Source organism: Dromaius novaehollandiae, chromosome 1, assembly GCF_036370855.1.
Source record: "Dromaius novaehollandiae isolate bDroNov1 chromosome 1, bDroNov1.hap1, whole genome shotgun sequence".
Lineage (NCBI taxonomy): Eukaryota > Metazoa > Chordata > Aves > Casuariiformes > Dromaiidae > Dromaius > Dromaius novaehollandiae.
Genome location: NC_088098.1, coordinates 3,718,917 through 3,745,087, shown reverse-complemented (window position 1 = coordinate 3,745,087; position 26,171 = coordinate 3,718,917). Strand labels below are relative to the sequence as shown.

Below are 26,171 nucleotides of genomic sequence, written 5' to 3'. Positions count from 1 at the left end.
TTCTCCGATTAATTAAATTTTCAGTGTGAGGTATTCTATAAAAGTACATCTAGAGACCTAGTGGAACGCAGAGCAGTCTTGTAGCTAATGCTGGCTCGCTGCAGATTTAAATTCTATTCTTGAGGCTGCCACAGTCTGTCTGTGACTCTTGAGCGAAAATTTTCCACTTTGTATAATGAGAAGGCTACATTCAGATTTACATACCCACACAAAAGCCAGGTTTCAAAGTGCCTAGCTCTACACGTGCAAGTCTTGACAATCCCAATCCATTTTGAAGAGCCAGGAGTGAAACGAAGACATTATCTAACCTGATCAATGATAAGCACAGTGTAAGACTATTTTCCTCTGCTTAATTTAAAAGTTAATTGAGGAACTCCTGAGGATTCAGCTGGAGCAAGGGCTTTCAGCAACTCATTAGTTGGCAGGAGAACTCAGGGTAATTCATTTATATCCACCAAAAAAAGCTTCAGAATCCGTGGCATAGTTGAGCAGTGGCTTTAAGGACAACCATCACTCACCTCATATGGGGAACTGAGGTGCCCCAGCACCTGCAGCATGTGGACCCAACATTGGCGAGACACTGGGCAGAGCTGGGACCTGGCCACAGCACCCAGCTCAGCACAACCCTCCTACAGGGCACAAAACCACGTCCCATCTGGCCCCTGAGCTCACACTGTGTTCAGAAGAGGGCAAAGCGCTCCATCTCATCTACCTTAAGCATCTCTGTAGGATGGACAATCACACCCATAAAACACCTGCTGCTTCTCACCTTCTTGAAGGAGGGACCAAGGGGACTAGCTCTGATGTAGGCATCTACCTACACTTAGTCAGATGAATCTCATAAATCTCTGCATGCTCCTAGGCCATCCAAGTTGGGTCAGAGCTGATATAAAATTCTCCGATTAGGGAGCTGTAATATCCTCTTTCTCAGATTTGCACCCCATGGAGCAGGACTCGGGGTTATTTATACGAGTAGACTGCATTTACACTGTGGTTGCCTGCTCTTCCCAAGTGGGATACAGCAGGTTTGGGGAAATAGAGCAATACCTGTAAACACACTTGTTGCCTTAGACCACAATCGCATAACCTTGGTGCTGGAGAACACGGACCCCACTTTGTCTCCATCCCTTAGCAGCGTCCCTGGCAGAGCTTTGCCCAATTAACTGCTAATGAACAACACCCAGACAAGCCCCGGGCGCACTCCCCAGGCTGGGGACAATTCCCCAGAAGCAGCCTGGATGCAGCCACCCTGGTCCAGAGGGGAAGAGAATTAACCACCTGGACACGAGCCATCCCATACCACATCAGAGCTGTCCTTGGGCTGTTTTCGGTACTGCAATACGTGAAGCCGTGTGAGCTAGGGTCGCACAGAAACCCAAAATGCAGCAGGTACCTGAGTCCGGGTCTCTGCCTTGTATTGTAACGGGGAAACCAATCCTCCTCTCTCACAGCATTTACAGCATGTTTCATGGAAACTTCGGAGCTATGGAGAGACCTTTATCTTTCCTGGCAAAGCTAGCACACTTTTTTCAGAGCCCGCCTTGTGCAGTATGTGGGTATTTTCTCTTTTCACCTTGACAGCTGCAAAGTACCACCCTCATTCCTACTCCATTTATCCCCCTGGGAACTCTTAGATTAAGTAACTCTTAGATAAGAGTGGGAAATTAGTCATCGTAAACACGTGGGCCCTGTGAAGAACTCCAGGCTTTCCACAGCAAAATAACTTTCACTGCAGCGCTAACACGGTGATGAACTTCATATCCACAACTCCGGGGGAGACTACTATTTTTTGTTGGGTAAAAAATTTCCAATAGGTAAAGAAGGGGTTCTCCTGAAAAAAAAAAATCCTATTCATAAAGCCTAAAGAATTATTTTTGTCTTTCAGGAAGTTTAGGAAGAACCTGCTTCTACCGTGATTTTGGTCAGCCTTTTATTATTATGCACATAGTCCTGGTGGTTTCTGCACGATCATGGCAGAATCCGGCCCTGATTAGCCACTCGCTATCAAGGACCTGAGCTCGCAGATTATCTGGAGCTGCATGAAGCCCCCAGCGCTTGGAAGCTAAATTGGCTTCACACCTTTCTAACCCCAGCAGTCATCGCACAAAATTGTTTTTTAGCTGGAATTGTAAGCTTTTATGAAAAGATTTTGCACCTTCCGCCTGAGCTTCTCAGGGCACTTCAGAGATATTAATTCATTCAAGCTTATAATGCTCCTGTGAGATTAGTCATGTTGTGATCTCCATTTTATTGGCACAGAAATAAAGGCAATGAACAGTTATACTTTTTGGACACAGCAATGCTAGGAATCATTGACAGAAACAGCAATAAAGCTAACGTCTTCTGACACCCAATCTAGGCCTTCAACCTTATTAAGTCAGTCTGTCCCACGTAATTGAAGCAGCCAGAAGAAGAAGAAGATTGGTTTCATCCTGATAACCCTCCTGCCTCTTTCACACGCAGGAGCTGCAGGACCACGTCTTGGTTTTGTACCCGCGCACTATGCAAAACTCACGATGGCTCAGCTCTCTGCGCTTACGTGCCAATGCTGAAAAGAGCTTCCTGCCAACTAGAACTGGCACGTTATTGTTATTAATCATGTATATATGCTGCTGCTTCATGGGAACTAGAAGGAGTGCTTTTTATTATATAAAAGTATAATGCTGCAACTGCATCCTTTTCTCTGTGGCTGACTATCTCCTGCTGGTGCTCTGGCTATACCTGTAGTCTGCTTTTCTGCCAAACAATCAGATTTTAGCTCTTATTCCCCTATTCATTAAAAGTATGTGGCAGAGAAACAGCAGTTTCCTCGCTCCCTTGCTATTGCAACATCTGCACAAAAAAGACCAAGTTTTTGTGAAACAGCAAGGAGGGATTACACTGTAAAGTAACCCACTGCTGAGATGATGTTTTATGACCCTCATCTGTGCTCAGACTACAGAATATGTGAATATTGTATGGAGAAACTGTCCATTTAGCTCAAACATTAAGGAATCACAGAGTTTTATCTTTGTAGTACACATCCTTGGCGTCAACTAGTCCTTACCCCAACGCCATAGCCACAGTGCTACTGTGAAAAAATGGCTAACAGCTTTCAGGCTAAAGGCCAAATTCTGACCTCTTTTGCTCGAGCAACAGAGTTACTAGATACAGTCTCCTCAGTAAATGCAGACAGACCCAAGGGAGCCCTGGGCCAGGGCTAGCACGGGATCCAGCCATGCAGGACACAAAAATACCCCAAACGAGATGGATACGGAGGTAGCTCTGCTCCAGATGCAGTCGCACCACATCACCTTGGGCCCAGCCCAGCCTTGCTAGTCCTGCTGGGACCCATAAGCAAACCATCCTGGGTCACTGGTAAGACTGGTGCCCTTGCCACACTATTTCTGGGGGTGGACAAGCCCTTTAAACCTACAAATTATCAGAATTCAAAGGGATGGTTTTAAGATTGAGAAACGCTGCTCTCTTCGTGTCCTCCAGATGCTGGAGTCACCTCTATGCTCCAGAGTCCCCAGGAGCAACAGCGTTCCCGCAGGTGGGAAACCCCCGATGAGGGGAGGACTCTGCACGGATGAGAAACGTCCCTGCTCAGCCTCTAAAGCAAACCATGTGTTCGCACCTCCAACATGCAACATCAGCATTTGGTCTTTTTTCAGGAAGGTTACGTGAGAGTGAAAGGGACATCTGCCAACAGAGAACAGCTCAGGGACACTCAGAGAGAAAGAAAATAAAAGGAGGAATATTCCTCCAAATACAGTTCAGTAAAGGTTCCTTCTATTAAGCTGAGAAAAACAAATGAGCTGGGGTTGCACTGCGCTTACACAGCTTAATTCCACCATCTAGAGCCTCTCTGCGTTTACCTACAAAAAGGGTAAGCCAGTGCCCCTGTGTACATCCATACCTTACCGTGCATGAAAGATCACATCTCCTCTGCCTCGCAGCAAAAGTGCGTGCTGCACCACGAGGGTGAAGCGGGAGAAGAGAGCTAGAGTCCTCACTCCACTCCCAAGAAATCCAAGAGGAACCTGATGACACTGCCAAAAATTTATTTTTAATTTATTTTTTCTGATATAGTCATGAGAATTTGTAGATTCATATTAGTGACGCTGTCATCCTGCATTCAAGTACCTTCAGTGCATCTTATTAAGATAGGTGATCAACATATATGGAATAGGTTAAGTGCCAGGATAAATACATATACAGAATTAACAGAAGCAGGCCACGTTTACATGCACCCCAGTGAAGAGATGTGGCAGAATGAACAGGCTCCTGTCATCAGAGAGCGGTAGATTTGCTGCTGTTTCCTTCCTCCATTATACACAAATGGATATAACCAGTGACTCTGGGAGACCATCAGGGTCATCCCACACACTTGGCTGACCTTGTTCAAATTGTAGGTACTATAGTTTGCACTCATGCAGGGCACCTTCAACAACAGAGCACATATCAGCTGATGCTACAGCACTGCCAAAAATTAACAGTAATGTCTCTGCAAGCCCCTCACATCAAATTCTCTTTCTTACTGCACACGGATAATGTCAAAAGTGGCAGAGTGGCTCCATAGCTGAGGTTGCGCTGAGATTTCCACTCTATGTAGGGATTCAGCCGCTTGGTTGTTTAGTAATTTTGTAATAAAACTCAAGAGATTTTGTGGTTCCACTGTTAGTTTGACAGGAATGCAAGGCAGGAAATGAGGAAGGGCTTTACTCTGACAGTCAGCGTCTCTGAATTTAGCACAAGCGAGGCAAGCATAATTGGTCCAGAATTTGTAACACCATAGCAAAGGACTGTCTGCACTGTATTGGACTGTCAGTGAACCCGGCCACAGGGCACAGGAGGGAGAACCAGTCCCATTTTTTCCACAAATACATGCTATTGCTGGTGAAAGACAGCAGTCTTGAAAAGCAAAGTCCTGTGCTTATCTGCTGCAAAGACACAGCACGACTGACAGCAGTACAAGCTTCCCCGTGCAGCCCTCCGCTAGCAGCACCGCCGACTCCAGCGGCGAGTTTTTTGGCGCACAGAAACTCAGCTGCTACAAGCACAGTTGCGACCTCCAAACTGGCGCACGAAGGCCATCAGACTGCAACGGACGCTGTCCCCATTGACCCGGCTCATAGCGAAATGATTCGAGGGACGAGAGGTTCAATACTCCAATGCCAGCCGCATTTCTGCTCTGCCCTTTGGCCCGTTGGCGCATCGATAACACAAATGAGCCGCGCTTCACTGAACTGGCACAAATGTGCTAAGCAAAGAAGCAGCCAAAGCTCAAAGAGCAAAATTTGCAGCTAAGGACACCAATGACTCAGCCTGGTTACTCCGAAAGCAGTTTTTGTGGGTGATAAGAAATGGAGGCAGGCACTGCAGAGGCTGGCAATGACAAAAGTAACCTGGCACGTCTGCTGTGCACAGCCTGGAGCCCCCAGGGGTGGGACGAGCCCCACAGAGCATCCCTCTGGCCATTTTAGTCCATCAGAGGTGGCAACCGTGGCCTCCACTGAAAGTCTGCCCAAGGATATCACAGAGCGAGGCCTCATTTTCCGATCTTGCCTTTACTCCCTCCAGGGATGTTCAAATCCCACTGAAAACGCACAGGAAAGACAGCTGAAAATTGCCAGCTGCTGAGTAACCACAGTCTGAAATGATGCATCTCTTCTCCACGTCCAAAGGAGGAAAAATGTTGTTCACTCCAAGCTTTACGGATCTCACGTGCCCAGGGATGCATTTCAGGGTCAGGTGAATTCATCTTTCACACGCAAGTGCTCAGACCCTCAAGAGGAAAACAAGCCCCTGGATAAAAAGCCCCCAAAATACCTTTGCAGCAAGCCGAGGGCTGTACGGGCTCCTTGCACTGATCTGCTTCCCTGCTACAGTGAGGTAAGAACTGGCTGCTGCTGAGTACTGGCAAAAAACTGGCAGCGGTATCCAGTTGTACTGCCAGGACTCAGCGCAGAGGTTTCCATCCCACCTCCTGGGAGAGCAGCGGCTCAAATAGATGTAGCGTTTGGCTGGAGCACGACGCTGGCATACCAAGTCCCCACCCTGCAGAAAGAGACGATTTTCTTTTCCAACATTTCTATAAAATCTGGTACACGGAGACTTTTTTTTTGGGCAATTACATTTTGCATTAAAAATAGACCTTTCAATTATGCTACTGTACTCATTAGCAAAGGTTGTTAACAGCTTGCAGCATCACAGGCTCGACAAGGTTTGCCTGAAGACTAGGTGTCCCCCGCACCCTCACGCAGGAGCCTGTCAGGTGGCTGCACTTACCACTTCTTGGAGGAATTCTGCCCAAACCTAAAGGAAGCTCAGGGCTCCAGCGCCTGCTCAACCCCCACGCGAGAGCTCCAGTGCCACATTCGGCCTTGGCTGCTTCTGCTGCAAGCTGCTTCACTTCTGCTCAGAGGTACTTCTCCCTGGCAAAGGCCCCGGTCACTGCTTACCTCCTGACAGCGAGGAGGTCCAGGCAGCCTGGTGGCCACAGTGGCCCTCAAGGAAGTGGGGGCTCCTTGGTCCTCGTTCTGTTCACAGAACAAGATCTCCGCCTGTCACTGAAGCCGAAAGCCGGTAGGTTTCTAACATCAGACCCCACAGAAACCAGCAGATTACTCTGAGAAGAAAAGCCCTGCCATCGCAGGTCTTCGGAGGTTTCAGAGACCAGGTGGCATCTTGCTCACCTTCTCCAGTTCCTGCCTGTGAAATGCTCTGGGAGGCTGTTTGAGACCAAGAGCTCTTCCTACAACATCCCAACAGGCCACGGGAGTAGAAGCTGCTGGGCCTTTCACAGGATTAAATTTTTTACATTTCTCCTGAAGCCCCTCTAACAGATACGAGAGGGAACACCTGGGCACACTGAAATGCCCTAATCCAGCTCTGGTCCGTCAGGCAGCTATTACTTGCTTACTGCCTGCCACCTGCTCTCGTTCGGAGGGAGTTTGGCATTTACTTCGATGGGAAACCAAACTGGGCTCCCAGTTTGGACCTTAACGTCCCACAAGGGACCCACTGCTGCACCAAGTGAGATATCTCAAGCCGGGAAACAAAATAAGAAATGCCCGTAAGGTGGTTGGTGCCTCAGAGGGAAGGAGGAGATGCAGCCCCTGGGGGCAGAGGACTGCAATTCTTGCGACAGCAGTGTAGTGGAGGGAGCCCCTGGCAACCCTTGCAGGTCTGATGCTGAACTCATCCAGGTACAGAGAGCTGAGCCATCGGTACTGAATTTGCAGGGTGCCATCATGCTGCTTCAGCTACTGTTCTTGACCCTTTCAGAGCACAAACAGCAATAAGAGCAGGAACAATTTCAGAGATTTGAATTTGAATAGAAAGGTTTAAATGGGACAAATTTAACTTTGGACTAGAGATTGGGGATAAATGAATTCTCTGTGGCACACTGCACAAGGTAACCGTCCCTCCGGGGAAGCACTAGGATCCCCCCACTTGAGTGAATTCTGTCTGCTTTGGACAAAGCAATGGAGAAAATTTTGCAGGGAACAAACCTGCAGGTGGGAGAGATGATCTCATAGGTCTTTTCCATCAGTGATTTCCAGGATTTTTGTGCCTCTGACATAAAACCCCAAAATAGCAACATTAGTCTAGGTCAAGATAACACTGAAATTCTGTGTTTAGTTTTACATCCGGCCAGGAGTAGATGTGCTACATAGTGGTTGTGTGAGTCATCCCTGCACGCTATAGGCTGCTCTCTGAGCAAGCCCCTGGGATGAGGGCTTTCCATCAGGCTGCGGGTTGCCCAGGACGTAGAATACAGTAACTGTATATATATATAAAAGTATCAGCATAGTTACCATACTACAAGCAGCAATGCCTCTCAATAAAATGAGGGCTTAGCAAAGCACTCATGCTACTTGTTGCAACAACTTACCACCATTTCTGACAAAGTTCTTGGGAAAGTATAGGAATTTGCCTGTATTATTTCCCTGATCTCATGGACGTGAGTGTGCAGCGAGTCCTGTTCCCACATCGGACACTGGAGGCTTAGAAAGACTCAAGCTGCAAATAACCTCATAAGCAAAGTCATGGTAAATGTGTGCATACTTCATACACCCATCAAACTTAACTTCTTATACTTGGCTTATTCATCTCTCCTCTCAGGCTAAGCTCATTTCCCAGCAAGTGCCACTTAGTAAGAGCACACCTCTGGCCAGTTATGAGCAGAGATGAGGAAAGGGGACTTGTTAAACCACAGTAATTTGACCATATGTGCGAGGCTTGGCTTACCATAAAGCTACAGCCAAGTTGTTTATTTTTTTCAGCACCTCACATTATTTATCCAAAAAACAGGGAGCATCTCAGCTTTCCCATCTCGAAGCAAGGCCAGTAGTACTGGTGTTTACCACGCACTGCAGCTGAATTAAGGGAGCTCTGTAAAGCACTCTGCAATCTCCGCAGCACATCATATAACGGCAGGCACCGGAGCGCCGTGCCCCGCCGCACTGTGCACCACAGGTCATTAACTAATCCCCTCAGTGCGTACAAATAGCTCTTATTAGCATAAAAGGAGTTACAGACACATCAAGGGAAAACCAGACCCCTCAGGGATCAGCAACCGCTGTCTCGCTGCAGTCTTGAGGCTAATACACATGACAAACATTAGAGAGGACCCAGGCAGATCAAACAAACTTTGCCTTCAAACGCGGCCACCAATAAAGCCAGAGAAAAGCTCAAGGAGTTTGCTTCAATGTCATGCAAATGCTGCTGCTAACATATACAAATGAGAAAAATGTTTACTGAAATCATTAATCCACATAAAACACGATAAAAATGCACTTTCCCATCTGGCTCCAGTTCGTGTGTTTATTACCAGGGGATTTCAGACAGTGCCAGGGCTGCCCGCTCCCGTGATTTGTGGTCCAGCGCCGGCCCCGGCGTCCAGGATCACGCACGAGGTTCAAAGTGGCGGCGGAGGGACAGTGGGAAGGGGCAGTGCTTGCTCTTCTGGTTTCCAAAAAACTTTCTGAACTTCATAGCCAAAACGTTCAAGTGTGGAAATAAAAGGCTCCTAACCTCAAAAGTTAATCTCAGTACTGAAAGGTCGAAGGTGCGATTCTGAATATTGAGGATTGCCATGAAGAATGCACTAATTCCTGGACAAGGCTTTTCTTTATGTTTTTTCTTCTCTTTTCACGTTACAGAGGAGTCTTACCAGCGAAACCCCTCTGCAAAGCGCTCTGCTCCAGCCTCTCGGCGCAGCTGGAGGGAGCGCGGTGCCAGACCCCGCGAGGGGACACCCGGCAGGTCGCCGCGCGGGCTGTCGCTCACCCACGGGCCGCGGGCGTTACGTGCGGCTGCAAATCCCGTCTTTGACTCATCCCTGCGCTTTACATACCACGCCGAGGCTGATGCAAATGTAGCTGCGCCCCGGCCGGGTTTAGTCACTCTCCCATCACGCGCCCGCTGGGGACGGGAGCACTAGCAGGGCCAAGCTGCCTTCAGACACGCTGCCCAGACCGCTTTGAGAGGAAAACAAGTATTCCTCAGAGAAAACGCACCAGTTCACCTCCCTGCTTTCTAAATTACCTTGGCAGGAGATCTCAATCTATCCTTTAACAGGTTGGGCAGGGGAATCGCACAAGAGCGTAACCTACGCTCAGGCCAGGCTCAAGGGGGGATTTAAACCCAGCCAGACAGGCAGAGGCGTCCCTGGAGCTCCTCCGGCTGTGGAGATACCGCACTCTTTTCATTTAGGAAATAAATCCATCCTCGGAGAGCTGAGCTCATCAGCCACCGCACAGATGAAGGGCTGCCAGAGCTGCGGTTTGGATTCAGCGAGGGAAACGCTCAGCAAAGCCAAACGCCGAGCGAAGGCGGCTCTGGGAGTCTTCTCCGCGCCCGGTCTATCTCCCTCCGCAAATCCCAGGGCTCGGGAAGCACCACCACTCCCCAGCCCTAGCCCTGCGGGTCAAAGCACGGATCTGGTACAGGACAATTTGTGTTGCAGAAAACGGCATGGTTGAATTTCTTTTTCCAAAAAGAACAGAAAATATTTTTCGCCTGAAATCCTACGTAACACTCCCTCTGTCCAATGCATATTTTAAGCTTCTCGCTCAGTGTAAATCTGCACGGCTCCACGGGAATCCGGGGGCTGCGGTGGCCGACACCAGCTGAGAGTTTAGCCCTTCTGCCTCAGGGAAATTCTCGTTCGGGTAATAATAATTTGCCTATTTAAACTCTCCCCACTCTTCCATTGGAAGATGAACTTTTTCACCTCTTGCCACAACCCAGAGATAAGCAGGGCAGGAATACGCACCTGCCGAGCCCTGTGCAGTGGGCTGCACTTCCGTGCCGAGGAAGCGGCTCCCATGTGCCGTCTGGGAAGGGCTGCAGCCGGCCGGCTCAATTCAAGACCCTCACCACATCACTGGGATCATATCTCCACCTCTGCATCACTCCAGGTTGCTCCTCTGCGGTCTTCAAGGACTTCACAACTGCAGACTATACCACCCCCCACTCTGTCCCTGCTGCTACACCTAGGCAAAAGGTAGTATTTCATTTTTACAGACTTGGGGCCAAGGAATAAAGAAACTGAGTTCTGCCGCATCTCCCACGGGATTGCAAAGCATAAATCCTACAGATTCCTGTTGGCACTTCTAGCTGAGGTAAAGTCTTCAGTCCCACAGTGCCTTTTCTCAGTGTCCAAATGAATTTATGGCAGAGCCATTACCAACTTCCAAGTCATCCAAAACCTGGGCCTGAAGTTTAACGACCAAAGCACCCTCCTCTGCAAAAGTTAAGTTAGATGAGTAAGGAACATCCAAGGTGAAAGACTCTATACAAATAGATACTATTCCACACTTGTTTCTGGAGGGTGACCAGCCTTCTCCGTGGTTAAAAGCTGGGGGCTTGTGGGCCACCAGCACCTCCCACACTCCCGGTGGAGCCTGCCAAGAGGAGGAGGGTGGTGGGGCTGCCTCTTTGGGACTCGCGGGGGGGCTGAGCGGAAGCAGCTCTCGGGCTGAGCAGAGATCCCCATCGCCACTTTGTAAAGCAAAACGGCCTCCCCTTCCTCACGCCAGAGCCGAACACACGCCCTGGATTCGACACGTGCTGCGCTCTTCACGCTCTACTTCATGCCGCTGTTTGCCGAAATAGAGCAGCCGGCAACGGCCCCGGCGCCACGTCCATCGCAGCACAAGGAGCGCCTGCCGTGGGGCTCATCTCCCTGCGACGCGGAGGCTGACCCACACACGCTGCTCGTGGGCAACCACAACGCGGCACCGCTACCGACGGTGGGCGGAGGGAGGACGGGGCCAAGAATGGCCACGCTGGAGCCACCAGCAGCCGGACGGGGAACCCCCTCTTCTCCCATGGGAGCCACCGTTTTTGTGTGCGTTTCCTGAGCTGAAATGCACACAAAAAAGGGGGCTCCCACAAGAGAAGGCGAGTTCCCAAGCAAAATCCAGCCTCACTGAGTCAAAGCTGTGGAGCGCAGTGTGCCTATGCAGCAACCCGATCTTAAGGTAAAACAGGAGCAAATGTTGCATTCGCAAGACTCACTGGTTTATTAGAAGCAAGCGGGTTCTTACAGGAGGGGCTCCACCGAAAACCAGACAGCTGACGAAGGTCTGCAGGCAGCCAGATACCGCAAAGCCCGTGCTCGGGGTCAGCCAAACCACACGGGCCCAAGGGAGTCAGGCGGCCTCCTGCCCCCTCGCTGGCAGGGCCGGGAGCACCAAATTCTGACTCCTGCAGCCTCTGAGGATACCCCCCAAGCTCAGCATCTCAGCCCTGGCAGGGAGGGAGGGCTGCCAGAACAAATGGCTAAACTGAGGGAGGAAAGTAACAAAAACAAGGGGGGAAGCCAAGGGAAAACGCTGACTTTCCTGGAGGCTTTCCATCCCAGGCCACTTGGCCCCATGGACTCCAAGCCATTGATTGAACCCAGAGACAGACAAGTGAGAAATGAGATGCTTCTCACCCAGGAGGACATTTCAGAACATGGTAATGCTGGTTATAACACACTCATACCCACTTCTATTCTTTCTTTCTTGTCGTCTTTGGCCGAGGACCTCTGAACGCTCAGAGCTGACCCTAGCATCTGCCCAGGGATGGTCAGGGTGCTGCTACGCTCATGGTCTAAGGGACAAGCAATCACCAAGGTTATCCCAACTCCAGAGTTTGGTTTCCTCCACAAAAGGGTTTCCTCCACACCCTGGTCAGGGCTGTCCTGAAACCCAGTCCCTGCCCAACCACTATGCAAGAGTCCTTCCTCACCTGTGTCTTCTCCTTTTCCTGACATCCAACCTGACATGCAAGCAGTCGTGTCCACCCCAGGCCTGAGGCTGCACTGCTCACCTGCCCCACAGTTGAGCACCAGCGGGTACAAGCAGATCCAGGCGGAGCTGCTAGGCTGCACCACAGCCCACGGTCCTTTCTTTAGGTGCTTCCAGAGCACCAAACCAGCATGACACCTAAATCCGAATTTATTAACTAACCGGCTAATGTGCTTTTACAACACAACAGCATATGTTGCAAAGCATCAACAGTTGCCACCATCTAGTTCTTTGATTTTCAGATAATGATCGTCTGCTGGTCGCGTTCAGAGATTACAGAGGCTCCATGATCTACCCATTTACTGCTTTGGATTGTTTTCCTTCATAATCAATAGATTTCTGCACCCTTTGAAAATGCTGCCTGGAATGAAGCAGATACCACTTCAAAAGTTGGCACATGGGCCCCAAAATGCCATCCAGGTGAGGGCTTAGAGTTATGAAGATAAAAAATGCCACACTGGGTCAAATCAGTGGTTCATTGAGCCCTGTACTGCCACAGCTGAGATGCTATTCCTGGAGAGCATGAGAGACTGGTCTCTGCCTTCAGTCCTTTCCTCTCATACTCTCCCAGGACTCACATTTGTCAGATCAGCTACAGAGAATATCACTGTATTCCTGTGATCTCTATAGACCTGTTGTCAATGAATAGGTCTAAATCCCTTTTGAGCCTGATGCTTCATGGCCTCCTGGGGCAACACGTCACAGACAATCACTAACTGCTGAGTGCAAAAAATACTTTCTTTCAGCTGTTTTAATCCAATCCCCACTAGTTGCAAGCAGCACCCCTTAGATCTGATATTGTGGGGTTCTGCCCTCACCTTATCCACCACCGTCATGACTCACCGTACTGAGCATGTCCCATGCCTGCCCTCTCCCAGCCAGACAGTCTCGGTCTGTTTAGTCTCTCCTCGTAACGCAGCTGCTTCACCCTCCAGGTGTTTTTAGCTGCTCTTCTCTGGTCTTTCTCAAACTCTCACCCTTCTCCAGATGCAGAGACCAGAACTGCACACAGCTCTGCCCTACAGCAGGTGCACCAAGGTTTCATACGGTAGCAGGATGACACCCTCCCTCTTGTTCTCAGCACCCTCCTGGACCATGCCCTGGGTGCTCTTTGCTTTTCTGGGTGTCACTGCACCCTGAACAGACGATTGCACACAACTGTCAATGGTGACCCCAAGATACCTTTCCCAAGCTAAAACTCCCAGTTCTGAGTTCAGCATCATGAAGGCATAGGTCGATTTTCCCTTGATGGATTACCTTACATTTATCTATACAGAAGCTCATCTGCCACCTTGTTAACACTCAGTCATTTCTACAAGGTCTTTCCGGAGTTCCTCACCCCAGTATGGCATTAGACTACCCAGAGGACCTCAGTATCACCTGCAAACCTAATTTCCTGTTTACATTTGACCTGCCATATTTTATAGTCTTTCCTGTTCTCCCCATTTGGACAAGCTTTCCATTTCTCAGATGCCAACCTTCTGCCTGTGATACGCTGTCCAACTTTCCCACTGAGCCTGCAAAGGATTTGGGGGAAAACTTTGTTGTCTTTTTGAATTGTGGCACACATTTTATCTTAGCTTCTAATACAGTATTATTAACAGCCTCCGGGCTGCTTGTAGGCTTCTTGCTTTTTGAATTGCTCCTTTTAAAGCCTGCCTCGTACTTAGGTTGTCCCTCTTCTTGAAATCGAATATTCACATATTGGATTTATTTGGCCTGCTTCTTCCTGCTGTGATGTTAAATCTAATTGTATTGCACTTGCTACTAGTGAGCTCTCCTACTAATACCTCTTGGACTAAGTCCTGTGCACCACTATAGGCTAAATCCAGAAGAGCATCTTTTCTTACAGGATCTAAGATTAATTGTTCTAGGACGCAACCATTCACTCCATCCAAAACTTTCTCACTGTATCTCATCCTGACGAGGCACTGACCCAATCTGTGTACGGGTAATTGAAATCTTCTGCTATTAATACCAATCCTAAATTTGCAGCTTCTTTAATCTCCTCTAATATTTCCTGATGGGGCGGCAGGGGGTGTCAGTAGTAGAATCCTAATACGACACTTGTTATTAGAGCCTGGGATTTCCACCCACAAGGATCCTATAGTGCTTCTCTTTCCCCGTAACACGTCTATGCTGTTGCGCTTTGCATTATCCCTCACACGCGTTGTCACTCCTCCGCCTATACGTCCTACTCTAGCATTCCTATAAAGCTGGTAGCTTGGCAACACTGTATCCCACTAATTATCTTCCTTCCACTGAGTCCCGGAGGTACCTGCTATTGCACAGTTGTCACCTGACACCAAGCATTCTTGTTCACCAAGCCTATTTTTAAGGCTCCTAGCCTGTGTGTAAAAGCACTTGTATGTTGTGTCTTCACTCCAGCACCTAATACTGTGCATGCCAGTCAGCTGGTGGTGTAGGGCGTCCGATTTGCCTTCCCTATTTACTGCAGTTGTGCTGGGTATGCCCCTCCCGGCCCTTCCAAACGTGCGCTGCACATCAACCACATAGAGCCCAGTGGTTGCATCAGTCCAAGCCAGTTCTCTGCACCTGCCAGCTCTCCCCTCGCTCCTGGCTCCTGGCTCTGAATCCTAACCTGGAAGGACAAAGACATAGCTTATCATTCCTCTACAGGCACATCTAGTCCCAAAATGTTCTCCAGTTTCTAAACACCCAGAGCCTTCCTCTCTTTGACTCTCTACGCCATCTCTTCCAAGTGCTGAGGCTGCAGATTTTTGCCTCTCCAGCCTCACCTGTGGCATTGGCAGTATTTCAGAGAACGGAGAGCAGGGATTTCAGTTTCCAGCACATCAATCTGCATTTGTTCTGCAGAACATTCCTCCTGCGCCTCCCTGTGTCCCCACCACCAGCACGGACTGCTGGGTCTTCACCTGCATCTGCAAATAACTTATGTAGACACCCTCTGATACCCCTCTGGGCCCAGCAGGCATGTTCCCACAACAATCTTCTCAGGTGTCACCAACCCAGCTCCCTATAGGTCTAAAAACTAAATCTGCCACCACCACCGCCTGCTTCTTCCCACCCTGGAGATGCCCTCTACCACAAGAGGACTCCTGCATTGATGCAAACAGGCCGTACAACCGTCCTCTTTTCACTTCTCTTGCTCTCTAACTTACAAACTAGACAGGTTACCCTGTCCCCCATTATCTTGCTACCACTACCATAAGCTCATCTGATACGGCCGTTGACGAGAGAACGAAACAAGGCTGTCGGTGGCCGAATCACACGCTCCTCAGGTGCGATGGTTTCCTTGGCACCCATGTGTGCGGAGCCCCAGCAGGACCTTCTGAACACTAGTCAAAACACTGGGTCTTTCATGCATTTTTTTCTTCTATTACTACAACTTTTCATCTATTGAGCAACCACTATGGTTAGATACAGGACTCAAGTCCCAAAGCTGAGATGTGGATTCACCTCTAGAGCCAAAAGAAGGGCTACACTGTCAAATTCAAAGCCAATTCTGGATTCAAACTCAAATTTCCCAAGAGCTCAGGCAGGTTTTAAACCATTACTGTTGCTTAACATATCCATCCAAAGGAAAAGAAAATTCAGAATGGATATATTATTCTACACTTCCTGGATGTCTACAGCTATCACACATGGCATAAATCCCATTTTTACCTGTTCTACATTTCATTTTTTTTCTACCGCCTTTCCAAGAGGTGAGGAGAAAATAAGCCTCACATGGCAAAAATTAGCTACATGATTTGTACTGCTGGAAGGCATTCAGCTACAATTTGAATAGACTAAATAGAATACACAAAATAGTTGAACCATAAATGGAGCCATCTAATCTGAGTATCATGCCAGGGGGCAGAGACCTGGCTTTGCTATATATTTATAAAGTTATAAAATACAACATAAATATAGAACGCGGACTGAATATCTGCTTGCTGGGTAGAAGTTAAGTAAAGATCTCGTCAATGCTCTCCCAATTTCAGTTCATAAGTACAGCTGAAAGTCTCTCCATGAACGACTGGATTTTGTGATCAAACGAGGCAGTGCAAAGTGGGCAGCTGGACCATACGGTATTGCGGCAGTAGAGACCGGCTCTTACAAAACAGAGGCACGGGATAGCAGTGCACTCACCTGTGACATCTTTCTGTGACGTCTGCCAGGTGCCCAAGTTCCTCCTAACATGAAGGATAGCTATCTGACAGGGCCCTGAAATGACTTCTTCATTTAAAAGAGAAAGGAAAAAGAAAAAGCAGGATTACCTACTCAGAAAATCCAGAATATTTAAGGGTGAGTGAGGCAGAGCATCACCCAGCTCCTCCCAAGATGCTCAGCAGAATGGCAGGTTGTTGTATTCCCATCTGGAAGGAAAACCATATTGAATGGAAATCATCCAAAATCCTGGGCATTGCTGACAGACCTTTTAAGAGAAATGCAGCAACACAGGAGTTACAAGACTTGGATCATCCAAACTGTCAGCACCTCTCCTCTTCACAATATTTTCATCATCCGTCACATAATCCATACAAACTTAAACCTTTCCAATACAAGGATGCCTGGTTCTCTCCTAACAGTCCCTTGATATCAGAGGAGCAAGGAGGTTTTTTTAATTTTGCTTAACAAGTGGCTGCAGAAAGCAGGGGTGAGGAGGTAAAGAAACACTCCAGCAAACTATGCAGAGTACTTGGTGTTTTACAAAGTGCCTAACAACTAAAATTTCTACTGCAATCGCATCGAGACTAGGCTCTGATAAAGGATCTGGAAGTGCTCTAGGGGAAAAAACAACACCCTGACTACATAAGTAGCCAGCAAGTGACAGACCTCAACAGACAAGTCATTAACGTCCCCAGTGACTGTCTCTGCCTATTAGCATAAGCTGCGTTAGGGTGAACAGAGCTGTAGGGAAGTCGCAGAGATTAACTAAAAATAGTCAAAGAGCTACGGAGGAACAATCTCGCTCTAAACTCTTTATGCACCGTGAGATAAAAGCAACCCAGATGACCAGGCGAGCCGCGTGCGAAGCAGCTCAGTGGCTCCCGTCACCGGGAGGGATGAACCGTGCCGCGCGCAAGCACACATCGCTTCCACGCACCTTCGGGGTCCAGCGACCGCCTGGAGCGGGGAAAAGACAAGGTTGTCCAACCCAACGTCTACGAGAGCAAATATGTTTACATAGCAACTCATTCAGTGGTTGCAGTGGGGAGGAATGTGAAAGCATTATTTGTGATTCTCTAAAACCACTTGCTTTTAATTCACTGACTAATCCTCCGGAGGCATGTAAACCAGACATTTTTTTACATAGAAATAAAAGAGGCCATTCAATTACTTTCAGGCTGTGTTGAAAACAAATTGGAACGGTACTAAAGAGCAGACACGGCCAAATAAAGGAAATCGCTTCCAAGGGCATGGCTACGAGCTAAAGAGCCCAGGGAGGAGGCAAGGCCCACTCCCCGAGGTGCCTTCCCTTGCTCGCCACGTGCCGTGCACCCAGCAAGCACATCCGTCTGGTACACGCTGCATCTGCATGGGTTGCACGTTCAATGAGTATGAACGTATCTGCATTTGCAACATGAGCAAGACCGCATACAAGTCCAAAACATCGAGCAGCTAAAAGCCTCTGCTGGATTAAAACCCATCAGATCAAATATAAAGCATAAGCTAATTAAATACATGTCCAACTTGATATTACTGTATGATACTACTGGGCATTTATACAGATAACAAGACTAAGCAGAGTTACAGCTAATGATGAAACATTTTCTTGAATGCATATTAAAGGTCACAGTCGGGGCTTAAACCAGTCTTTGAAGCACGAGAAATCAAAAAGATAAGTAATAAGGTGGAGGGGGGGACGAATCACACCCCACACATCTGCCTATTAGAGTCTTCCTCCACCTCCCTCCACAGCATTTGGTGGAGACCACTGTCAGGAACGAGAGAGAGGAGAGCGAATGCTGATCAGACTCCACCGTCAATGAAAGTAATGCATAAATAGTGGCAGAAACCATTAGGAAATGATGTGCACTGTCGGATCCTCACCTTCCCCTCCTCTCTCACTTGCTCATGCATACATATACAGTGCTTCCTACTTCCTCTCATCTTTAAACCCCTTTAATCTGTGTTATGAGGGTAAATTTAGGAGGCTGGCACTAAAGATGGCACTTTCTTACTGAAAACTGCTGTCCTGAGTGCCCAAACTGCTGCCTCTACCGAGTCAAAATGCAGGCAATGGCCACAGGTTGCTTTCTTGCACAGAAATGACAGCTTCACCTCCTACTTTTCATTTTGTCTTTATCGCTGTGGATGGAATAAGCATGTGTCTCATCAAGAAGCACTTGATAGCACAGTGCATCTTATCAACGCGATGTGCACAGCCCGGGATGGCGAAACAGCACAGCGTGAAAACAAGAGGCCCCGAGAACAGGGCCCCAGACCTTCGTTTCTGTGTATGGCCTTGCCGGCTGGGCTCGCCCCAAACGGGGGTGCCTCACGTATACCAGTCCCGGAAAACAAAAATCCTGGACCCGTAACGGAGGCTTTGGGTATTGCGAAACTCGAAACCACCCTCCCTTGGGTTTGCTTCTATGTTCTCGCTTTCATTTCACCGGTTCCCGTTGCCAACGCAGCACTTACAGTGGCTCGTGGCCAAATTCTGCTCTCACTTACACCATCGAAAAAATAATAATAATAAAGTCCATTAATATCAATCAGCTACAGTGAGATCAGATAGTCTTGCTTTGGAAATCAGCCAAATTCAGGCCTGTGTAACGGAGAGCAGGATTTGGACCGCGTGCAGCAAAAGCCTGGTGGCGTACGGTTCCCAGGACTCCTCACAAGTGTTTCCAAGAGAACGGCAAACACAGTATGCCATTCTTGCCTGCTTTTGGCCCTTTTTTCACTTGAAACACAGCAGTGCTACAGCACGGGGAGCATATGGGACCCCTGCCTTGCACCGAGTAATTTGCACAGGCTTTTAGGCTCGCAAAATCCTTGCTAAATCAAATGGGAGATTAAAATTCCTTGGAAGCCAGGCAAATGCACCACTTAAAAGTGCCAGGGTGCAACCTGTTAGCTAATATTTGCCTGGCCGACGAAAAGGACTTTCCACCAAAATCTGCAGCCAGAAAGTTGCATTAACTTGAACGATTCCCTTGACCTAAAGCTCCTCTGCTGACGTTTTTGACGGTACACGGATAAATTGCGTTCGTCATATTTAGCTTCCAAGATGTGTTAAACTCCTGAAGCTGAGCTCGAATTACATAGTGTATAATGACATTTTTCGATAAACACAGCCACATACTTTGAGCAACACGAGGAAAGAAAATATCATGCTGTCATGGTCCAGGCTCTGGTTCCTACATTCCCTCTAGTCTCTTCCGCTGGCTCTGCCCCAGATTAATCTACCCAGTTTGTAGGAAACTATTGACGGCGGACACCCCTCCGTCATTCCAGAAGTCCTTTTTTCCACTGTGAGCTTTCACGCTTTTATCTTTAGCTGCTGCGAGCCCCGAGGCTGGTTCCCGGGAACGCTTTCTTCGCGGAGGAAGGTGCCGGCGGGAGGTACCGCGCAGGGAGCAAGGCGTCCGCTGACTCCCGCCAGGAAAGCTCGCCCCGGCCGGGATCTCGCTCCCGGAGAGCCGCGGGGAATTGCTCCGCGCAATGTGGCCGGAGGCTTGCGTGCGGTCGGCACTGACCGCTGGAGCAACGCGGCTGGTAATTGCCTCTTAACCCTTTGCAAGGTACCTATAAAGGGAAATGTAACGCGAATTACAGTCAAATTATCACGGTGAGGCAGAGGCAGCTCCTCTGCTCAACCCCGTACTTCAGTGAATAATGATGCACAGCACTTGCCTCGTTTTTTTCCATGTTTCAAAGTTTTTCTGATTTCAAAGCCCTTTAGAAAAGGTGACTATCCGGTTTTTATCCTCAGTTAACAAAAAAATTGAAATGAAAACCAGTTGCAGGGTTAAAAAATACAAATATTACATTCATGAGACTACACAGTTTGGAGGCCATCAGAACTAGCTACCAACTAGTTTCAGTTCGGGGGAAAAAAAAAGAAAAATCCTTAATTTTTTCAAAATCATTTTTCTTCTCCCTTCTCAAAACAACATTCAAAAAGGTTTTTTAAAAAAAAAGGTTGAATAAGCCAAGTGGACTATTTCACTTCATAAACAATTTTTTACCCAGACCAAAACTAAAAAAATTCCATTTTAGAGAGTCTGGGGTATCCGCCCTGCCTGAATCCACTGTCCTTACAGCTCTAATTTTAGGCTATTGCCTCTCTAAGTTTCCCCACAGAGTCCTTGTTTCTGCCTGGAAATTATGTGCAAGTGAAAAAACTAGAAAACTGGCAATTTGTGCAAAACTTTCAGGACATCCAAAACCTCAGGAGCTGTGGTCAGTACGAACTCCACGCGGACCACATGCATGCATAATAAACTTGCACAATTTCATCCAGCATGTAAAAACGCTGGCTCCAGACAACGGTAGTAAATCCTTCATATCCCAGGTGCAGAAGATACTCTAGGCACACACGACAGCGCGCATGCACACACATCCCAGATGGAAATAGTAATGCTTCACCTAGCTCTGCATCATTTGTTTAGGACCTCCCAGGCAGGGACCGGCCTGTCCTAAGTTGTAGTTCCCTCGCTCCACTTACCAGACCACAAGGTTAATTTTTGCTTCCATTGTTGCTTCCTATTTCGCAGGACTTGTCACATTAGAGTCATTAAAGACGAGGGGCTGACTTGCACGATGCAGCCTCTCATTTCATATCCGATAGCATGGAGTTTTTGAATAAAGATTAGAAAATGAAAACTGTCTGAATCCATATGATTTCTCTTTTTCCAGCAGGCTACTGAAAAACAGCTCTGAGGGGGATTTTTTTTTTTTTCTGCAAAGCAATCGATTTAATCTGCTTTAAAGAAAAGAGTAATTAAGCAGAGCCTCCAGATTCAGACGAAGCAGCTCTGACTTCTCAGCGCGGGCACCGGAGCTGAAGTGTCCGAGGGCCACGCAGGCACAGCTGCCCACGGCGCGAGGGCTGCTACCTGAAGCCTGCTTCTCCCGAGGAATATAATGCAATCCCCACTGCTGCCGGTCAGGTTAAAACAATCGAAACCTCAGGAAACAGCACGCTTCTGGCTCTCGTGCAGCCAAGCAAGACCTCAGCGGAGAGCTGCATCCTCCCGGGAGAGGGGAGGCGACGGGGGGACCCCGCACTGCGGAGCCGGCACAGCGAGACGCCCGCAGCGCAGCCGGCCCGCGGCCCCCCAAAACGCCCCGGGAGGAGGGGAGGCAAAGCCTGGCGGGTGTTAAAAGCTGCTCAATTACTATGACATTAAGGACTGACATTTGCTTTATGCGGTATGCAAGTCTCCTAGACCCGAGATGATTTTCCCACTCGGAGCAGAAAGTATGGAAAACGTTCAGCAATCACCGCTGAGTTTGGAGAAAAACTTGATGTCTCTGTTTCCGCGGCCGCTTAAAAGACGCGTGCGTCTGAACCGTCCCCGCGGCTGAGCCCCCGTCCGGGGAGCGAACCCTTCCCCAGCGCCGCCGCCGGGCTCCAGAGCCGCCGTTCGGGCAGCGTTTCGCAGGCCGATGCGCGATCTCTCGGCCGGCGCTCCAAGCCAGCTGGGGCTCGGCCAGCTCTGAGCTGGGAACCGCGTTCCTGCATGGTCAGGGCTCACATATCCCTGGCGGGGGGAGGACGTCGATCAGTGTTTCTCAATTTTCTGTAATCCAAGGAGAAAAACCCCAGCGATGGAGCAGGAATTGCTTTTTCTGCTGAGCCTCCCCTGCCAACAGCCCCATCTCCCTAAAGGAAACTTTCAGCCCGAGCAGCAATCACCATCTGGCTGAGTTTCCTCCCATGCCGATTTTACCACGGGAAGGCAGAAAACAGGCCCTGCGATGAGCTGCTGAACTCCAGCAAAAATTCCTAGTCTTCTGCATAATGATCCAGAAGTAATTTTAAGCAGGTTGTCCACATCGGTGCAAAATCGCGGGATCCAAATCACCTCTCAGGGTAAACATCTGAGCAGGCAGGTCGCTTTAAAAGCTCATAAGCAGGATGCACATTAAAAGTCTCACGACCGCATGGGATAACGCTGACAGCTATTTTGAAGCAAAGGCAGAGTTAATGTTTAATTGCTGCAGATGCTGCTTTTGTGCAGTGAAAAGAAGATGATCCCCGCAGTTCCCCATCGCAGCGGGTCCCTGCTGGGGAACAAACCCAACCTGAAATCCTCCCAGCGGAGGTTTTTCAGGAAAGCAGCCCAAGCGGTACGAGCAAGGATGTGTGTGGTTTTACTTTTTCTTTGCAAGAACTTATTTCAAAATGACCAGCATCCAAGGAATGTCTTATTTATGCCAGCTGAATCCATGGAGAGAAAACGGTGCTACCACCACCCCTGGAGGACTGCAAAAGATCGCCCAAGTTTCCAGAGATATTTGGAAATCTGGCAAACGAAGTGAGAAAAGTGACAAGAATAAAATTAGGTCCAAATAAAATAACGTTGACTCCTACCAGTATTAGCTAACGGAAGATTTTACATGCTGAGTTTCTAATCATTATACTTCGGGTGGTTTTGTTCTACCTGACCGTACTTCTGGGAATTTCCACTGACTGCCAAATTATGGTAGTCTTTCAAGTAAGCTTTTAGGCTAGCAACAGAATTGAGCAAGCAAAGTAAGAGGACTGGACCCAGCTGAGAAAGAAGAAGCTGCTACAACCACCACATCCCCAGGAGAGCTGGGTCCAGCTCACGGAAAGGCCCCGTCCTGCCCCAGCCCAGCTGCCATGAATCCACCACCCGTACCAGCAAGGCGATGCAAGCTGAGAAAAGTGAAACACCACCAGTTTTCTCACAAGTGAGCAAAACCAAATCCCGTAATGGACATTTTCAGGCTGGCTGTTGATTCTGACAGTCCATTTTGAGGTACCTTTGGCCTAATTTCAGATGAATTAATCACCCACAACTGAGCACCAGGGACCCGCAGGTCCGTGCCCAAGGGTGCAGTTCAGTTGCCTTGAAGTTGTACCATTAGTGCCGTTTAAGATGCTCTCAGCTCTTCCAGCGGTGAATCCCACCCCGACTTCTTTACAGTCTTTAAAAGAAAAAAAATCAGTAACAATAGATTTGTCTAATAAAGAGCAGTACTTCTTGCAATGCACGATGCAAAGAAATAACCTGTCTTTTCTTGGATTTCCTGAAGATTTTGAAAGACCACCAAGTCTCTTACACAACTCCTGGGAATCATTTCTTGGGTAGCCTTACAACTCTATTAGCAGACCACAGAAAATAATTGTACAGTCCACCTAAAACACAGGCTCAGATGAGAACAAACCCGAATTACATGCAAGAAACTGTTTTTGTTCAAGGCTAAATTTATTGCCTTGGGTTATTCCTTCTCCTCCAGTCCTCTTCCCAGAAAAGCTAAAGCCATCCAAAGATAAGAAACAATACATTTCCTTTGGCTGTGACGGAGAGGAGTTATTTCTCTGAGCTCTCAGAGTTTATTTTACATTTAAGGGACTGTTTAGTTAAATAGGAAACTCCTAACGCGCTGAGTTTTCTCACTGCATTTTAAAGGGCATTTCGTAAAGATTGGTGTTCCCTTATTACAGGTTTTATGGAATTGAGAAAAATATTTGCTACTTGAGATATTTATGGTGCATCTACAGTGTGCTAAGCTAAACGCTTTTTTCCCTCTCACCCTGCCAAGATACTTCAGCGGTGATGTTTCACAAAACGACCCAGAAGGGCTCAGATTCAGGGCCGCTGCTGATTCATGCCAGGTGGGCGCAAGGCGCTCGGACCAGATGTCCCCTGCACACCCCGGCCAGATGTTGCTGCTCTGGCCGGCAGGCAGACGGACCGTGCGCGGGATCTGCCGGCCCTGCGGCTCGGGGTAAACCGGGAGCAGTTTCCATTTACATCACCGCCCCCGTGCAGCGGCTGAGGTCTGATTCACAGCTCCCACCCTGTCTGGTGCAGCGGCTGCCCTCCCAAAACCGCCGACTTTCACAGCTGCTGCCACTAGCTCCGAGAGGGATTACAAACCTGACCTGCAGACTATTGAGAAATGCAGTGAAATACAGAGAGCAAACACTGAGGAAGCCTGTTCTTGGTCCCGATTCACCTATCAGGAAAGCGATAAGTGCTTCGATTTGATCTCCTGCTCGAGTCCCTTTGACTTCACGGCGCTGATAGGACTTCGGTGTGTGCCTAAGGATAACCACACCTGGCAGCATGCGCGAGTAAATTCGTGGTGCACTAAACCGAGTGAAGCTTTAACAAGTGCTTCAGTGAACTGTAACCTTAAGTCACTGACGTAAATTCACTTCAAAAAATTTCAGGGCTCACTTAAAAGTAGTCACCGTATACTTCGCTAGTGGAGCAGTGACGGTGTTTTGTAAGAAGTCAAAAGCTGTACTGCGAAAAACACAGTGCAAAGATTCAGATATTGGGACGTTAATTCCCGCAGACCTTGGCGGGTTCCTACCTCTTTTCTTTTTTCTTTTCCTACCTCTTTTTCTTTTTTCCACGCCTACTCACCATACTGACTCTAATTACTGACGTGATTTTCAAGAGGCACAAAAATTATAAGACTTCAAAAAATGCAGTTAACTGACAGCTAAGAGATCGGTCACGATACGGGTGTCTACGCACGCGAGGCAGGACCACACCACCCTATCATGGAAGGACTCTTCCGTGCAGCGCGAATCCTCGCACGCTACTTCGCAACTCCCGCTCCGTCGGCAGCACCATGCTAAAACCACCACTGTTTTCTTTTTCGGTCAGCTCCCTCCCACTTCTAACCCAGATCGCCCAGGAGGGGAAAGCGGCCTCGCAGCTCTACAGCTGGTTCCAGGCATCTCCCGATGTCCAACCAGCAGCGAATCTCTGCAGCAAAACCCGTTGGCCAGGGGGATTTGAGAGCTAAGAGACATTTCCAGAAGAGCTTTCTGCCTGCCAGGAGTCCCAGCACGCTGAACAAGATTACAACCACTTCAGAAAATGAAATGCATTTCACTTGGCTTTGCTTCCTTGCCCTATTTCTCAAGTTTTTGGGGTGGGGGCAAGGGGTGTCCACCTCTCTTCCCCTTTTGGGAAGGGATTGGGCCACAGCAGACACGAGTCCCATGCAAGCATCATCTGCAGGATGCCAGCATTACAGCTGAGCTCCTAACACACGCAGATATACTTTAAAGACAATGTGGGAGATTTCTATCATATTACCATAACAAAAACACCTCATACGGCACACTTTAAATATCTCACATAGCACAGTTTAATCAGGAGATCTCAAAATGAGTTACAAAGTAGGTCGGGGGCTGTTTGACAGACGGGGAAACCAGGCCACCAAGTGCATCGACTTTTCCAAGGTTGCAAAGCAGGCCAGCGGCACGCTCTAAAACGAAACCCAGGTTTCCTGAATCATTACCTAGTGCTCTTCTATTCAATAAAACTGCCTCTAGTATTGGTGGACATCATCACCAAAACTCATGACTTTGGGACACCCGACTCCCAAGGTCTCATCAGCTAGCGCTACCAATATTGAGAGAACAGCAGCAGCAAGGACACCGGGCCAAAGAGCCTTGTTGTCAAAGCAAAAGGAGAACCTGCGCTTTTGCAATCAGCCCCCTGTGAGCGGTAGAGAGAGAGGGAACGGCTTCTTACGGTTCTTAAAATTGGTTTAACACTGTTCCACAGACATTAAGGGAAAACTCTCATTGCTTTTAGTGGGAGCCAAGTTAAGCCACTCTGGATAAATCCCAGCATAGAAGCTTTTTGATGCTCGCCTGCACTTGTGACAACCAGAGATAGAGCATGCTGGGAAATGAAATTTCTATTCTGTTTCACAGGTCAGATATGGACATGGCAG

At 48.4% G+C, this 26,171-nt stretch overlaps 1 protein-coding gene across 2 annotated transcripts in view; it reads right to left on the bottom strand.

Annotated features, from left to right (window-relative positions):
* CAMK1D (calcium/calmodulin dependent protein kinase ID) overlaps positions 1-26,171 on the bottom strand; it is a 221,184-nt gene that overhangs the window by 178,937 nt on the left and 16,076 nt on the right. Inside the window, exon 1 of one of the 2 annotated variants that reach the window (XM_064503955.1) lies at positions 20,938-20,981. The exons of the other annotated variant lie outside the window; for it this stretch is intronic. Within the exon in view, the coding sequence (XP_064360025.1) occupies positions 20,938-20,966 (29 nt within the window). The 5' untranslated portion in view covers positions 20,967-20,981. Of the gene's footprint in view, positions 1-20,937; positions 20,982-26,171 lie in introns of those variants that run through there. 2 annotated transcript variants of the gene reach the window in all.